At 47.2% G+C, this 18,090-nt stretch overlaps 1 protein-coding gene across 1 annotated transcript in view; it reads right to left on the bottom strand.

The window, feature by feature from the left end:
* Positions 1 to 13,101: 13,101 nt before the first annotated feature.
* Positions 13,102 to 18,090, bottom strand: part of SLX4IP (SLX4 interacting protein) — a 79,860-nt gene continuing 74,871 nt past the window's right edge. The window contains exons 10-11 of the mRNA XM_068987523.1: positions 14,500 to 14,603; positions 13,102 to 13,408 (exon numbers count right to left, since the gene is read on the bottom strand). Coding sequence (XP_068843624.1) covers positions 13,102 to 13,408; positions 14,500 to 14,603 — 411 coding nt within the window. The remainder of the gene's footprint in view (positions 13,409 to 14,499; positions 14,604 to 18,090) is intronic.

Raw genomic sequence — 18,090 nt, 5'->3', positions numbered from 1 at the left:
TGGCAAACAACCAGTTGCTTTTAAAGAAAAAATACAAAACTCCTATTGGCCTGCAGAGGTTTGCAACTCAGGCTGAGCGAGGTTCTAGCACTTCCGCTTCCATGGAGGCTTGCTTTCTTGCCTCTGCTGGGAATGAGGAGCAGGAGTCAGAGGTTCCGGCGCTGGGAAGACACTCCAGCGCTGGGTTATGGGAAGCCTCCTCCTGCTAATGTGTATTTATACTTTGTAAGCTCTGATTCATCTGAGCCTTGAAACAGAAATCTGCTTCCTGAGGTTCTGTTTTTAAATAGATAGTTTGCAAAAACAACAATTATTTTTCTTAACATTTTTTTTCCATCCCACAAGCAGCTAAACATCCCGACTCAGGCTATGTCAGGCTCCAACTATGCCAACAGACAGCTTGGTTATCAGAAGTAGAAGGGTGCCCCAGGGCAGTTCTGTGGGGTTCTGGCCCCAGAAGTCTTAAAAACAGAGTTCAGAAACCATCAGGGCAATCATGTTGCGTCACTTTATGTCCATGAGATATTCCTGGGTCTATTAAGAATAAAGAACTTCCCCTTGTGAACAACTAACTGCCTTGCAGTGGTGGTTAATGGCAAGTGGGGGTGATGGTTGCAGGGCTCGGGTGCCGCCGCCTGGCACAGAAGGGCCTGCACACAGCGTGGCAACCTCTTGAGATGGTGTCACAAGGGTGTGGCTCCCCCGCTTTGGACAGAAATTCTACCTGTGTTACTTGCTCTTGCATGCCAGGCACAGCCTCCTGGCTTAGACTGTGTTTCTTTCAAGTCCTGGGCAGCTTTTACAAGCCTTAAATTATGTATCATGATGCATAGGTCCAGTAGTAACCTGTGATAGGCAAGTTGGGGAAATTAACTTGGCGAGTAAAGGCTCTAAAGTCCAATAAGAACCTTGAATCGAGGCCTGCCCACTGCCCTACCGGGCCCCCCCACCCCCCACGCCTCCCCCGCCACTCTCCACATCAGGGCACCCAGGAGCTGAATTACCCAGAGGGCGAAAGCAGATGCCGGCAACAGCTTTTTTTAAAAGGGACCCTCTCCTGGCAGGGCCAGCGGGGCTCCTCCTCCATCCCAGGGGAACACGAGCTGGCAGCTGGCTTCCTAATGATAGATCCGCACCCAGATGGGTTGGCCCCAGCTCTGTTTTCCACCTGAAGAGGGAAAAGCTGCTTTACTTCAGCCTTTCTCAGAAAAGTGCAGCTGAAAAGCCTTCATGGGAGACTCACTGGATATTAGCGCAAGCGGAGACCTTCCCAAGCAAAGGATCCGCCCTTCCTTACTTTCCCAGGTGGGAAAACTGGGACCTAGAGAGGATCAGGGACCCGTTCCAGGTCACACCAAGTTAGCAAGAATTAGGACTAGAATCAGGGGCTCCTGCCAGCTGGGTTGCTGTGTTTTCGGCGTCTTCTGGGGATTTGTCAGGTTTATCTCCAGAATCTGCCCTTAATGTGATTGTCAAAGATGCAGACTTGGGAAGTGAGCAAGGAACCAAAATGAAGGCACAGGATGCCACCACAAAGTCAGTGTGACCATCCGAGCTTTGCCTGCTCCAGACTCTGCCTAGAAATGGACAGCTTTACGACCCCACGAACAATGCACATTCCCCAAAGCAAAGGCAGACCTGGCCCCGCTCCTTTGGAGGCGAGTCCCTTGTTCTTGGCCAGCTTAGGATTTCCTTTTGAGTTTCTGCTTCACGGAATTAGAAAATGAATCGCAGGAAAAGAGGGTGAGAAAGGAAAGCAAGCGACAGCCGCCTACATCCTGCCCCTCCCTCTGCGTTGCACGCACAGGCGAACCTCACCGGGTTTTCAGGAGGGTCGTATTGGCGGCAGCTGGGAGAGGCGGGGTGGGGGTCAGGCCACTGCAGCAGGCCTGCTCTCACAGCCCCTCCACCATGCTTGCCTCCAGGGCAGGCTATAGAGCAAACAGCACCCGAGCAGTTAAAGGACTAAACTCCCAGGCGGCTGAACGTGATGCCATCCATGGCCAGGGCCAGCACAGACACATCCGGGGATTCCCGGAACCGCCCGTGGGCCACTGGTTTCCTCCACGTCTCCCCACCCGCCGAGGAGGGGCAGGAGCGGATTCCACGTCTTCAACCTGTTGCTCATGCTGGGGAGCCCAGAATTACGCGCTTTTTGCTTAAGTTTCCTATGCGCCAAGGCACCCTCGAGGACCCATTTAGGAAAACTCCGTCCTAGAGACAGAAATGTACAACCCCCAAGTTCAGGACGATGACAGTCAGATATCCTCGGGGCCTCTCTGGCTTGGCAGGACGGTTTCTGGAAGTGTTTTTGAAAGAATCCAAGGCAGCACCAATCAGAAAGGAAGAGCACAAATGTGAAAGAGCAACAGGTTTGCACAAAACTAAGGACGAAATGGCCAAGACATAAAAGAAAAGGAGTATGGGGTTGGGGCGCTGAGCGAGGCCGCCCACATCGCTCAGCTGCGTCCGTGGCTGGTATCTTTACGTTTGCTTACTGTGAGTTCTTGATCCAACATCGGTAAAAGAGCCTGAACAGAAGGTAAACTGACGCAGTTACTATGGAAAACAGTCTGGAGGTTCCTTAAACAACTGAAAACAGAGCTAACCATATGATCCAGCAATCCTACTCTTGAGCATATATCTGGAAAAGATGAAAACTTGAACTGAAAAAGATACATGCACCTCAGTGTTGAAAGAGGGTCTTCCCTGGTTGCTCAGATGGTAAATAAAGAATCTGCCTGCAATGTGGGAGACGTGGGTTTGATCTCTGGGTGGGAAAGATCCCCTGGAGAACAGCATGGCAACCCACTCCAGTATTCTTGCCTGGATAATTTCATGCACAGAGGAGCCTGCCTGGCAGGCTACAGTCCATGGGGTCGCAGAGTCCGACCTGACTGAGCGACTAACACTTTCACATTCAATGTTCATCGCAGCACTATTCAGAACAGCCAAGACATCTGTCCATCAACAGATGAATGGATAAAGCAGATGTGATATGGACTATTATTCAGCCACAAAAAGAATGAAATATTGCCATTTGCAGCAACATGCATGGGTCTAGAGATTATCATACCGAAGTGAAGCCAGACAAAGATAAATATCATATGAGATCACTTATATGGGGAATCTAAAACACAATAATACAAATCAACTTATTTGCAAAACAGAAACAGACTCACAGCCAGAGGAAAAAAATCTTGTGGTTACCAAAGGCAAAAGGGGAGAGGAAGGGATAAATTATTATAAAAGTATGGGATTAAGAGATACATACCACTATATATAGAATAAACAATAAGTGTTTACTGTATAGCAAAGGGAACTATATTCAGTATCTTGTGATTATAGGTAAAGCAAAGCATCTGAAGCTATACACCTGAAACTAACACAGTACAGTAAGTCAACTGTAGTTAAATTGAAACAGACAGGCCTCCACTGCGGCCTGATTGGCCGCCTGTCACTTTCGCCTTCTCAGCTACCGAGCCCTGAGTAGTCAGGGCCTGCACTCCGGAGCCACACCTTCTTGATTCCCTTGCAGCACTTTCTTCCTTGAGTCCTGGCACCAATACCTTCTGCCTGGGCAGTGTTAGGCTCACACCACTGTGGCTCAGTTGAAGTCACTGGGCTTTGGGGTTTAGACAGGCCTGGATTCTCAGTTCTGCCACTTACTAACTCGTGAAAGTTTCCAAAATGCTCTGTGCCTCAGTTTCCCCATCTGCAAAATGATGATAAGAAATGTGTGTCACTTGGTCAGTATTCACAGAAAGGGACGGCAGCAAGAAAGAACGTACTCTCTGTATTTTTCTAAGTCACATGAGACCAGAATTTGTTAAAACGTGAAGTCCAGCTAGATTTCAATGACTGTCTCCATTCACACTTAAAAAAAAAATCTTTTGGCCATACTGCACAATGCGTGGGATCTTAGTTCCCAGACCAGGGATCAAAACCCTTGCCCCCTGCCTTGGCAGCATGGCCTTCTTCTCACTTGGTGGCACTGGACCACCGAGGAGGCCCCTCATTCTCTCCTTTGAACTGCACCTGTGTTAGAGAAGAGCCAAGGGCTGTTGGAACTGGTGGTGGACGGTCCCTAGAGACTCCTAGCCCCTGGTTATTTGACCAAACACTAATCCAGGTCCTACTGTGAAGGGATTTTTTTTTTTTTTTTACATAATTAAAGTTCCCAAATCAGTTCATCTTAAAATGCAATGGTTATCCAAGTGGAGATTTAAAAGCAGGGAGTTTTCTCTGGCTGGTTACAGAAGAAGTCAGAGAGATTCAAAATAGGAAAGGGATTCAGCACAAGGGGTTTCTGCATTAGGTCCTGAGAAGAGCCAGAAGATGCTGAGTGCTGCCCCCGCCCAGCCACCAGCAGGCCTAGTACCCGTGTCTCTGACTCCGAGTCATTCCTCTCATGGCGGAGCCGCCTGAGGACGCTTTTCTAGATGCCCCAGGCTCCACCCAGGCAGGCTCCACCCTGCTCTGCAGGGTCACGGAGCAGAGGGCACGGCAAGAGGCTCACAGGCAAGCATGCGAAGGAGAATATACACAGCAAAGCAAAGCTGCTGTTTCACAAGCCCCTGTCCACACCGGCATCATTTGGGGAAGGTCTTCCAGGCCCCTCCTGCGAGAACACATTCCCAGCTCTGGCCCTGTGTGTCCCATGGAGATTGGAGGTCGTCCTGATTGACCATCCCCCCCCTCCCTCTGACAGCAGGCACAGACGGATGGGTTGGTCTCAGTCCTCCCAGGCACCCACGGCGGGTTTGGGAACGAGCACTCCACATTCTTCTCACCAGCTGAGCCTGCGGAGGAACTGAAAGGGCCGTAGGAGCCACTGGGCCTAGAAAAACCCCCAGCCAATCCATCACCTGCTCCTCTGGAGAAGGATCTGTCTGTCTGTCCAACCGCAGATCCAAAGGCAGGTGGAGAGAGGCATGCGGGGCAAGTGAGAGCTGGGGCCGTGTCCAGCCAGGGTGTGTGTCCACCAGGGTGTGTCTGTGAGCATGTCTGTGTGTACACGTCCACTAGTTTGTGTATTGATGAGGATGTGTCCACAAATGTGTATCCAGGATTGTGTCCGTGTCTGAGTGTGTCCATGAGTGTGACTGTGTAGATATGTCCATGTTTGTGTGAGTTCATGAATGTGTCCGTCCATGAGTGTGTCTGTGTGCATGTGTCCATGAGTGTCTATCAGTGTGTGCATCCACTAGTGTGTCTGTGTCCACCAGTGCATCGTGTGTCGTGTGTGACTGTGTAGATGTGTGTATGTATGCCCATGTGTAATGTCTTTATGTGTGCATCCACTACTGTGTGCCTGTGTGTCCACTAGTGTGTGTGTGTCTGTGTTCATGATTATGTCTGTATGTGTCCATGAATGTGTCTAAGTGTGTCCATGAATGTGTATGTGTATCTGTGTGTATGACTGTGTCAATGTGTGTATGTCTTGTGTTCATGAAGGTGTGCGTCTGTGTTCATGAGGGTGTGTGTCTGTGTTCATGACTATGTACTATGTCCATTTGTGTCTAAGTGTGTACCTGTGTCTTTATGTCTGAATGTGTGTCTGTGTGTGTGCGCATCCACTACGTTGTGTCCCTGAATGTGTGTGTCTGCAGGTCTGTGTCTGTGTGTCCAAGAATGTTTGTGTCTAAGTGTGTCCATGTGTCTGTATGTCTGACTGTGTGTCCGTGTGTGTGTGTGCATCCACTACTGTGTGTCCATGAGTGTGTGCGCATGTGTCTAAGTGCAGAGACCGGACTGGTAACATAAGACTGGCGAGAGGGCGTGGGAGCCTGGGACCTTATTTATAAAAGCTCTTCTGCCCTGAAGCAAGTCAGACTCCCCGCTGAGGAGCTGCTTTTTCTTCCTCCCTTTTGAGCCTCGCTGCTCAGCTGACCTCTCCCCCACAGAGGTCACTGCTCCGCTCGCCCTGGGCACCTCGCCTTCTGGGACTGGATCGCTGTGGAAGCCTGCAGAGCAAAGAATTCATCGGCGCTGATTTCTGAGAGAAAAGCTGTAGTTAACCTCATGAAGCAGACTTTTTTCTTTTTTTTTAAAGAAATATATGCATGTTATGATCTTTGGGTAACTGTGGAAAAAACAAAACAAAACAGAAGGCAAACACGAAAACTGCATAGCACGACTCCCCTCCCACAGCCTGCTTCACCTCCGAAAATAAATCAGGCTGGGGGATGAATGAGGCTTTACGAAATGTAAGTGAACTTAAAACACAAGGTCAGCATCTCTGTCCTAGGTAATCCTTCCAAGGATGAGAAATTCTCCTCTTTTTCCCACAGGGTTATTTCAAATGTGCTTTCTGAGCCAAATTATTTTAAAAGCGTTCTTTCTTCCACTGCCCTGCTAAGCGTGAACTTGAGATTCACATGCACTTTTGAGAGCTTATTAATGATATTAATGATCATGGATCAAAGGCAAAGCCCAGACAATTACTTAGGTGCTTTAAAAACCCATCTTCTGTAGGAGGGTAACAACGTCTCAGTGCCGGCAAAGAGGAAGCTGGGCTCTGATGTGTCGAGTGTAAAGCACCAGAGCTAACTAACATAGGGGGACTTGCAGGAGAGAGAACGGGTCTCTCCGCAGGAGTAAAACGTAGGCCTACTGGTACCTTGTCACCGAAGCCTTTTCCAGGCATGTCAAAGTAGAGACGTTTCGGTTTGTTTTGGAGTATATCTGCTTCACAACGTTGTGGTAGTTGCTGCTGTACAGCAAAGTGCGTCAGCTGCATGTACACATGAACCCCCTTTCCCTCGGGCGTCCCCACCCCCACCCCACCCCCAGGGCGTCACAGAGCCCGAGCTGAGCTGCCTGTGCGCCACGCAGTGCCCCACCGCTGTCTGTCAGGCCCAGTTCCGACCTGCACAAAGCCCTTCTGCTCAAGGATACTCAGCTCTTCGTAGACCCTGCCTCTTCTAGCACCCAGTATTGAGACACACAAAAACTGCCACCCCTACTTTTAAACAACAGTTCTGAACTATGGCGTCTCATGGGAATTTGAGGAGCTTTTACAACTGCCAATGCCTAGGCCAAATCTCAAGGATTCTGATTTAACTAGAAGCTGCCGATGACCCACAAGGTCCTTCCAGTGTGTGGCCAGTGTCCGTACTCTGAACCCATTTTTAAACAGACGAGTTTTAACGCATAGAGTGGTATGTTTACCTCGGGGTTCTACGGAGCCAGGCGTGGCACTTACTGTTCAAGATTATTGGACAGATGAAGAAACCAAGACCTGGGAGGTTATGTGACTTGTCTCCAAACCACAAGAACCAATTGGTGGCAAAGTACCAGGGTTGGCAGCAGCAGCAGACAGGGAAGAGTGGCTTTCCTGGGCTGGCACTTGGGGCCTGTGACCGAAACACCAAGAAATGGCTTGGGTGCAGCGGCTCTCAGCGTTTCCGCACAACTAGTCAGGTGTATCATCCCAATCTGATATTGAAATGCTTCTAAAAAATTATGTATAGGATCCAAAGGCAAATATATTTGCAAGCAACCAGAGAGGGCTCGAAATCTGTCATAAGAGGCAGGGCAGAGAAAGAGGCGGCCCAGGACTTCACTCAGTGCTGCACTTCGAAAATGGAAAGGAATCCCCTTGGGACGTGTCAGGATTCTCTGGAAAGAAGTCAAGGTCACATACTTTAACCCCTCACTAGAGAAGTCTATCTCAGCTCACAAATGGGAGAAGTGGGAATATAGCTACATTGTAAAGACCACCCCTAATCTTACATTTAATCACAACATCTGCACAGGGTGTTCCAGGCCTAAATTTTTAGGGCCAATGGTTCAAATGAGGAGCTCCTTTGATTATTTTAACAGTCGTCAAACCATCAGAACTGCTCCAAGGAGGAAAAAGTCTCCAACCAATAAAAGATAATTTTAAATTGTGTGTTCAGAAAAGGGCATTTTGAATGCATATTCCTTGGGGTTAATTAATTCACTTGCTTTAAAGGAAAGTGATACACACTAAAACAATTTTATTTTTTATTCATGAAATAGGTTCATTTACAACTACACATTAATTTCATCCCTTAGGAATGCACAACCATTGAAACTATTTTAGTGTGCGTTAATCGCTTAGTTGTGTCCAACTCTTGCGACCCCATGGACGGTAGCCCTCCAGACTCCTCTGCCCATGGGATTCTCCAGGCAAGAATACCAGCGTGAGTAGCCATTCCCTTCTCCAGGGACTCTTCCAGACCCAGGGATTGAACCCAGGTCTCCTGCATTGCAGGCAGACTCTTTACCACCTGAGCCACCAGGAAAACTATTTTAGTAGCTGAAACCAAACAAGAGAGTAAGGTCAGTGGGAGAAGAGAGCTCGCCTGGTGATGAAGGCAGTGACTGGCTGTCTCCCTTGACTGAAGAACATCTACTCTGGGGCTCTGTCAAATCCACACCGTTAGGGGACTTCCCTGCTGGTCCAGTGGTTCAGAATCTGCCTTCTGAGGTAGCACACGTGGGTTCAACCTCTGGTTGGGGAACTAAGATCCCATGTGCTATGGGGCAACTAAGCCTGAGTGCCACATCTAGGGAAGGCTGTGTGCCACAACCAGAAAAGCTTGCACCCCGCAATGAAGAGCCTGCACGCTGCCATGACGTGAAGGCCCAGAGCAGCCACAATTAAAGAAACAAAACAGAACAACACACCCTTAGTTGCCTGGTCGGGTGCTCTGGGATCAAATGTATGGTTTTCCTTATTTTACTGATTTGTTTAATTGACAAGATTTTTAATAAGTTACTGTAACGGCAATCATGCTGCATAACACAACTTACGTGATTCAATCCAACCCTGAAACTGAGTAGTTCTTGACAGTTAAAGGCAGCAACTTCATCCACTCAAGTCCCCTCAGTTCAGCTGCACATTGACATGTATGTGTTCCGTGTCTTGTTAAGTAAACTCAGAAACCAACTGAAAGGGAGTTCTGCAGGTTTCTGAGGATCTAATTATACCATAAATTGTAATACCCATGATCTATATGGTTAGACCTCTGCCCTGAGTGATTACCCGAATTAACTTCACTTTACAATGCTTCATTTATTTGGTACCGAAGCAGACTTTAAACCGTTTACCAGAAATCAGCTTAACTTTGTTTCCCTACTTGTTCCAACACGTTTCAATCGATCTGTATTTCAATAACAAGGTTTGAACTCTCCTGTCCTGACAAGCCATGCATGGAGATTTCCTCATGAGAGAAAAGAAGAAAAGGATTTCTATGTGCAAGCCATGGCACAGCATGCTGGAGAGCGGTGCTGCCTCCCAGGAAAGCCAAGGGAAGAACGGTCACCAGAACTGTCAGACCGCAGCGGGGCCTGCCCGGAGTGAATTCGAGGCCACGGGACGGCGGCGCCGTGACCCCAGCACTCTCCTGTGATGGTTCCCTTCCCTTCTGTGTGCGGCCCTCTCCCAGCTCGGCCTGAAGTCAAAGGCCACCAACATGCACAATTCAGGTTAAAGTCCAAATAAGACACTGAAAGCAAACACACTGATCCCACTGATGTTTTCAAGATATATCCTGAGAAACATTTTTTACAGAGAAGCTATGTTCTTCATAAATAAAACTACAGAGGGCTTTTGGGACTCTTGCTTTTTATAAAATGAAATATATTTTCCCACTTCTTTCATTTAAAATGAGTGAACAAAAGCTGTAACATTTATTCCTCTCTGCCCTAAAGTTTGCTCCTTTGCATTTCACAATTTACATGCATGGCTGGATGACAGGTAACCTCCAGAAGCAAAGAAAAGAAAAATGTGGAAGAAAAGTCACACTGACTGTTCTCAGACATTTATGAATATTAAAAAAAAAAAAAAAAACCAAACCAATCTATTAAAAAGTCATTTGGAAGCACATGGAGATGAATTAGAAGCCATGACATTGAGAAAGTTAGGGAGTTCAAAGTTATAACATTAATCAATAGGATCCATATTTCTTCCAAGCATCAGAGTTACAGGAACTTGAATATACATTTAATTTGGGTTATTAAGTGAGTGGCTGAAGAACTTATTCTTTTTAACCAAGAATACTGACAGAGTCTCAGATTTGAAGATGAATTACTAAGATTATCAAGAATATCAAAACACACCCACTTCCAGCAGTAGAGAACCAAGTCTTCATTTCCCACCTAATAAGCAACAAAAAAACCTGGCAGCCATTTTCCCCTCTGAACTTCCAAATATCCAAAGAATCAAACAACCACTCAAGAAACAAGAGAACCAGGGGTGTTTCAGACATGTGGAAGGAAAATGCTTAAAGGCGAAATTCCTCAAACACATGCCCCTGTGCAGAAGCGGAAAGTTGGTCCCTTTGCTAATACTGTTAAAACCCATGGACATGAAGGCTGTGAGAAAGACCCTACTGATCTACAGCCAAAAGTGCAATGACACAGCCTTTAAACAACTTTTCTGTTTTTAAATTTCAGCCGCACTGGCTTTTCACTGCATTGCACAGGCTTTTCTCTAGCTGCGGCACACGGCCTTCTCTAGCTTCCCCTCGGCATGTGGGATCTCAGTTCCCCGACCAGGGACTGAACCCGTGTGCCCTGCACTGGGAGATGGGAAGTCCCAAACTCAGTCATCATCGTATCCACAAATACACCAAACTCTAAAGCCAAGAATTTTCTTGAAAGATAATCATTAAACATACAAGTACTGGCTTTAACCACCAGGCCCAGGTTAACTAATGAAATAAAAAACCTGATAAAAACTTTCTCTGGTGCCTCCAGTTCAAATAGCTTCCCCTAGTTCTGGGGCAGGCAGCAGCTATTGGGATGGCTCTTCCTTATTGCAGACTCTTCCAGGGAGCTCAGTTTCTTGGCCTATTGCCTGGGTTGTTATTTTGTGCCCTCTCTCCTTAAACTACTGCAACAGCTGTTTCTGTTTAAGACTCAACGACACACTGTGAGCCCATCTTCAGTGACAAGCACCCAGGAAACGGGTGACTCTCAGACGGGGCTCAGGATGGACCATGTTTTATCACCTCCGCAGGAGGGTTCCGCCCTGTGCAGTCTGCACTTCCTGGAGTAGTGGACTCCGCTGCACTGTGGTTGGTCTTCTGCTGGGCTACCTCTTCTCCTGTGGAGCCCAGTGAACGGAGTCACCTGGGGCAGGATTAAGAGCTAGGAGGGAAGAGGAAGAGACATCAGTAGGCAGGGCCACGTTCCTGGTGGGGATGTCGAGGCTGGGGTCCCAGGAAGGGAAGAAGTCTCCAGAAGAGTCTGGAGCATCAAAGAAGAGGGCCTGCATCCACAGCCAGGCATGGCAAGGAAGACTTAGCTTCATGACCCAAAATGGTGCCATGATATTTGGCTGCCTCTTCAGGAGTCCTGCCCTACAATCTAAGGAAAGGAGAGTTGGGGACGGACAGAATGAGCTGGGAGAAAGAAACCACTAATTAATCTTAAGCATGAACTTACATTGTATCCATTTCCATATTCTTTTATTTTGTTGGTCTTTTTCTTTCTTTTTTTTTTTGCTAACTCCTACACTTTGGGGAATATCTTGATTTTCCGTGTTACTAGGGAGGAGGTATTACTTCAAAGGACCACCCAATGTTGAGCAGGAAAAAGAGACACATTTGATGGGTGGCCTTTGAATATAGTTTCCTTCATTATTTCAGAATAAAACTTGGTTAAGAAAATCTACTGTAGTTGTCCATCCAAAATAAGTCATTGCTATGATCCACTACACGACATTTCAGCAAGCCCACTGGAGACAGCAGTGGGTAATCCTGCGAATGGAAGGCTCCTGGTGTGGAATCTAAGCTGCCCGTGCTGCCTTCCAAGTGGGGAGCTGCAAGCTCTGCCCACTGAATTCCCCTCGGGCTTGGATCTGTTCTGAACTTCACCAGAGTCTTAAAGGTGGGGGCAGGGGCAAGGGGTAGGGACATGCCTGAACTACAAGAAAGAACAAGCCTCTCAGATGTCTCCCCCTAATGTCAGGCCAAACTATATGTAAATATCCTGCAACTCTTAGTGCAGTCACAGCTCCCAGGGCGCTGTGGCCACCATGCTTAAGGACCTGGGACCAGTGCTTCACACCCTGAGCCAGGTGCTTCATAAGTCTGAGGGGGCATGACGGCTGCATGTCCACATGTGGGCCCTGCTGATGTGCTAGGGGCCAGGACAGTCAGGCCGCAGGAATCAATCCCAGGGGGTCTGCAATTAGCCCAGGGCTTGCCAAACTTGAGCATGTTTCAGAATCACCCAGTTTCTCATTCTGTAGGTCTGGGTGGGGCCCAGGCTCTGCGTTTCTCACACTTTCAGATATGACGCTGGGGCCGCAAGCAGATGGGGTGACCCGCAAGCCTGTTGCTCCACGGCTGCCTGACTCAGGCTGCAGGGCAGGAGGATTGGCCAGCAAAGAGAGCACCACGGTCACTGCGGGCTTCATCCAGGGATGCAGCGAGGCACACCACTGGTTTCTTCCTGTGCTTCCGTTATGGATGCTGTCGCTGCCAACAAAGCCAATGGTTCTTTATCACCAAAGTAAGTTTCTGAAGTTAAAGTGTGAACCAGAAAGGAACAGTGCTGTCAGAACAAGCTCCTGGAGGCTGCTAGTTTGAAAGTTAAGCCCGACACAGGTACGTAACTTCTACTGAAAATGATCATTTGAATTCCTGTAAGTCATGGCTTCTAGGCACACTGCTCATTTGTCCCAGGTCTGGTCACGACATCCTCCACGACGAGGTTGCAATCCTCTTCTGTGAGCAAGTAGCTGCTTCCACCCTTTTCTTTTCTTGGTTGGGCTGCCCTGAGTCAGAGCTAAGCTTTCAGTGTTTGTGGCTGAGTTGTGCCTGCCCTGGCTTATTTTTCGTAAGATGTCTGGAGGAGAGAGTTTTCCAAAACATGCAACTCTTCATTAGATGCAGTTTCTGCCAAATCTTGTTTCAAAAGCAACCCCGGATCTGACAGCTCTCAAGTTGGCAGGACCCTGGCAGCTTTCCTTTTCCCACTATTATTTCCCTCGGGGCTGATCGATCACTTCCAAGAGAAACTCTCTTGTGGTGGTCGGCGTCTCCCGCAGGGTTGTGCTTCCTGCGTTTCTGCGGTGCTCCGGCCCCTCGTGGACTCTGCTTTGGACTGGGGAATGCTGACTCACAGCCACAGACAAGGCTCCTGCTTAGAAGCCCGGTCTGCAACCGCACCCTGGGATGAGGTTTCTGCTGCTCCTGGCCAGGCCTGATGACCTTTCTCCAGCTTCAGAGCAGGAAGCCCCTGGTGGGTCTCAGACGCCTTCCTGTCATCCTCTGCCTGTCCCACGGCCAGGGGGCTGGATGAGGCTGGCCGGCCCCCCCTCCTCCACGCTCCGTCTGCAGCCACCGAGTCACTGGATGCTCCCACACTGGGCCCGTTGCTCCGAGATCCGCTCACGGTGCTGCTTTTTGTCTCAGTTCTGTTCACACTAAAACAAACAAAGAATTTTTTGATTTGTAAACCTGTGATGGCCAGGTTTCCCTCGGAGTCCCCATGTCATATTTCTTACACTTGAAGCAGGAGGCATGTGTTAACCTCCCTTCTCCTCACCCCACTGGCCAATCTCACAAAAAATCCCAAGTGTCTGTTGATATGCAGACTGGATCAACCAAGAGCTGTCACAGTTTCCTACACACTGGGACACACTTTACTTATTGATCACTGGTTAACAATGGCATTTTAATGGAGTTCATATTTTAACTAAGGCAGAGAGGCATTCATTTCAGATGTTAAATATCAATATTACCTATATTTGATATATTGATTTTTTCCCCAGAAGCAAATACACAAAGCAAAGTCTGTGTGTGTGTGTGTTTGTGTACCTACAAGCATGTTCTTTTACACACATACAAACTTTTCTATAACACACAGAAACTTTTTAAACGTTCCCTTTTCTATAACACACACACAACAGATAAAGCAGATTGTACTGTGTGACATTCACTTGGAGGTGCAGGATAGAAGCTGGCCACGGAGATTGTACAGACCAGAGATTTTGGCATATATTTGTAGACTTGTGAATGGGAAAGAAGCTTCTTGAACCACCGAACTCAAAATATTGAGGCTGAAATATTTCTTTAGGTTCAGCTTTCATCTGGAAATCAATACATGTATTCATATTCTTACTACAGCTATCGTTCTCTCAAAGATTATTATAATGACATGAGGGTCAGAAGAGGCCCCTGAGGAAGGCAGCGCATGGTTCCCAATCTGTCCGGGGCTGCTTGGAAAGGTGCACGAAACACCATCAGCAGGCGCTTTTCATCTTCAAAGTGCTTGCCACTAATTATTCCTTGCAACATACCTGTGAAGTCAGGCCTTGTTTCCCCCTGTCCAGAAAGCAAGGGAAAAAGTCTGGAAGGTAGAAAAAGTCCCAACTCTGTGACTTTGGACAGGATCAGTGCCTGAGGGGCTTCTGTGATTAGGGTCTAGGCACTCTTGCTGAATTCTAGCCCTCGTGTTGTGTCCCCATCTATATAGACAGTTTGGAGAGAAGAAGAGGAAACCCACGGGGCTTACATTTCTTGCAGAATGTTCCTCTTGGGCTCTGCCCCGGGAGGAAGCAGTTGTTCCACACACCCAGTACGATCCCCTGTCGCTCCGTGGAGAGCTCGTCCCGGTGGCTGCAAAAGACAACAAAGTCAACCAGGAATCTGTTAACTGCACAGGTGGAAAACATTTCCACTCCAAATACCCCAGTGAACAGATTTCGTTTGGTGAGGACAGGATGAAACTACATAGTGTTAGGTTATTTTAATTTTTTTCAGTCTAGAATGTTCTATGACAAACCTAGACAGTGTATTAAAAACGACATCACTTTGCCGAAAAAGGTCCATATAGTCAAAGCTATGGTTATTCCAGCAGTCATGTACGGATCTGACAGTTGGATTATAAAGAAGGCTTAGCACTGAAGAAGTGATGCTTTCAAACTGTGGTGCTGGAGAAGGCTCTTATGAGTCTCTTGGACTATAAGGAGGAGATCAAGCCAGTCAGTCTGAAAGGAAATCAATACTGAATATTCATTAGAAGGATGGATTCTGAAGCTGAAGCTCCAATGCTTTGGCCACCTGACGTGAAGAGCCAACTCATTAGAAAAGACCCTGATGCTGGGAAAGATGGACGGCAGAAGGAGAAGGGAATGGCAGAGGATGAGGTGTTTGGATGGCATCCCCGACGCAGTGGGTGTGAGTTTCAGCAAGCTTCGAGAGATGGTGAAGGACAGGGACACCTGTCATGCTGCAGTGCATGGGGTCACAGAGGCGGACCCAAATTGTCAACTGAACACCACCATTTCTCTTGGATTCCCAGTACACGTTTCATTCATGAATGTGTGCCACAAACATGCAAGATGGTGACTCCAAGCCATCTGGGAACTCTCGGCCAGAACCGAGAGCTCTGAGGCCTGGGATGTGATGATGCCCCAGTCAGGCGACCATGCGGCCGTGGGCCTGGCCTTCCAGAGAGACCTGGGGCCACAGGGGTCTGTACTCCGATGAACGTCAGAATTCTTACATCTTCTCTATCTATAAAAACAGAGTATGGCCTTTGCAAAAAATGTCAAGAGTTCAGCCTACCAATACTGGTACTTCGAAAACCAGAGTTTGAGATTCCTGGTTACTGAAACACTCCCGAGTTTTTTTCCCCTTAAAATAACAGCACTAACATGGTTTTAGATAATTCTGAGGTTATCTATCTATCCTTACACATGGAAGCTTCATAAAGAAGTAGCTATAAAAAGTAAAAATCTCCCAACCCTCATCAATATTGACCAATTTCTTTCTTTTGGAAAGTTGTTTCCTTTTGGTTAGCACATAGATAATTCAGACAAGGTGTTAAATTCTATCAATTTCTAGTACATTTCTCAGTACCCTTCTCCATCAAATTTTATAGTAAAATGTTGCTGCCACAAGGAGTGGTATTGGTAAGGTACCAGCAGACCTACACTGGAAGTAAGACTGACACCCCAGGGAGCCTAGTAGGCTGCAGCCATTGGAATCACGTCTGCATGTCCCACAGAGTGATGCTATGAGCTTCGTCCAATCACTGCCCTGCACCACTGAGCACCAACCTTTTGCTCTCATGAACTCTCCGGCGTTTTAGACCTGGACCAATGTCACTCAGGGTCTAGTTATAACCCAAGTCAGTTTTAAGAGTTAGTAAACAGAATACAATTGGTTTTATTGGATTATACTGCATTTTGGGCCTTCCCGTATGGCTCAGCTGGTAAAGAATCCAAGTGCAGTGTGGGACACCTAGGTTCGATCCCTGGGTTGGAAAGATCCCTTGGAGAAGGGAAAGGGTACCCACTCCAGTATTCTGGCCTGGAGAATTCCACAGACTGTATAGTCCATGGGGTCGCAAAGAGTTAGACTTACAACTGAGAGACTTTCACTTTCACTGCATTTTAATCCTAGTCCCTTTTCTTTCCCTTAAGACTTCCTGTTGTTCAGTCGCTAAGTCGTGTTCCATTCTTTGCAAACCCAAGGACTGCAGTATGCCAGGCTTCCTTGTCCTTCACTATCTCCTGAAGTTTGCTCAAACTCATGTCCATTGAGTCAGTGATGCCATCCAACTTTCTCATCCTCTGTCATCCCCTTCTCCTCCTGCCTTCAATCTTTCCCAGCATCAGGATCTTCTCAAGGAGTCAGTTCTTTGTATCAGGTGACCACAGTACTGGAGCTTCAGCTTCAGCATCAGTCCTTCCAATGAATATTCAGGATTGATTTCCTTTAGGACTGACTGGTTTGATATCCTTGCTGTCCAAGGGACTCTCAAGAGTCTTCTCCAGCACAATTCAAAGGCATCAGTTCTTTAGCACTCAGCCTTCTTTATGGTCCAACGCTCACATCCATACAAGAATATCAAAAAAATCATAGCTTTGACTATATGGACTTTTATGGGCAGAGTAATGTCTCTGCTTTTTAATACACTGTCTAGGTTTGTTGACCCAAAAGTGTTAGTTTAAAAGTTAAATGACAGAGAAAGAGAGGAAGAGAGGGAGAGAGAGAGATTGAGATTTATGTGTGAAACGCTTCTAAACATGCCTTGTAAGTACAGTAGATTTCCCCCTTACAACCACACCCTGTAAAGCGCTGTAGTTTCAGAGCTGCACAATTAACATAAGGAGCATGAGTCAGGCTTTGAACAACTCTGTGGGAACCAGAAAGCCTTTTCCTATTAGGAATGATGTAAATTCCCCAAGGCTGGAAGAAGTCCACAACGGAGGGAGACAGGGTCATAAATAACAACAATGGATACTGCACAGACCACAAAACATGAGGCTGTGATACAGACACTCTTCGCATCTCACACTGGATTCAACCGCTGCCTCTATTTATTTATTTTTTAAGCTTAAAGAGCACTCTGCATTTCCTATGGGAACTTCAAAAACACCTCTAAAAAACAGGACAATGGACTCTCATCCCAAATTCTTCTAACAATGGAGGAAAATGTCCTTGGAAGAGAAAAACAACAGCAGCAGCAAGAATGACAGAAGGAAATGTCCAGCTCAAAAAGTGCAAAGCCTGTGACTTCATATTTTCAAATAAAGAAAGAAAAACAAAAATAAAAAGAAAGAAAAAGGCAAGGCAGGGTCTCCTGCTTACAAATTAAAACCACATCTGGCAATTTGTCAATTTGTCAAAGGAGGCATATTTACATTTGTATGAAGACTGGGTGGGCAGGGGAAAAAAGAGGTTAGACTCCTTCAGCCCTTGAACTGTCAGAGCTCATTAGAAATCTCTCATTCTCACATCTCCAGGGTTATTCACACCCCTTTGTCATCACACTGCCGCCTCCCGGTGCCCTGAACAAGTACTCTAGGGGAAGCAGCTCTCACCTGGGAACAGGATATCCCATGGGACTCATCCTGATTACTAATGGTGTCTCACATCTGGCATCAAAATGCAACTGTAGCTTATCCAGGGGCAAGACTCTTAGGGCTGTGAAGGTATCAAGTGCCTCCGGGGCTTACCTGGGTGACACTGCTTCTTTCCAGGTTCTATGTGACTAACGACCCTGACACTATCTGCAAAGAAGACAAACAAATACAACATACTTCGAAAGGCTACCGGTAGGCTGTCCCCGAGACTTGCGATCAGTCCCTGAGTT

The sequence above is a fragment of the Capricornis sumatraensis genome, chromosome 15 (assembly GCF_032405125.1).
Source record: "Capricornis sumatraensis isolate serow.1 chromosome 15, serow.2, whole genome shotgun sequence".
NCBI lineage: Eukaryota > Metazoa > Chordata > Mammalia > Artiodactyla > Bovidae > Capricornis > Capricornis sumatraensis.
This window is presented reverse-complemented; position numbering and strand designations above follow the sequence as displayed.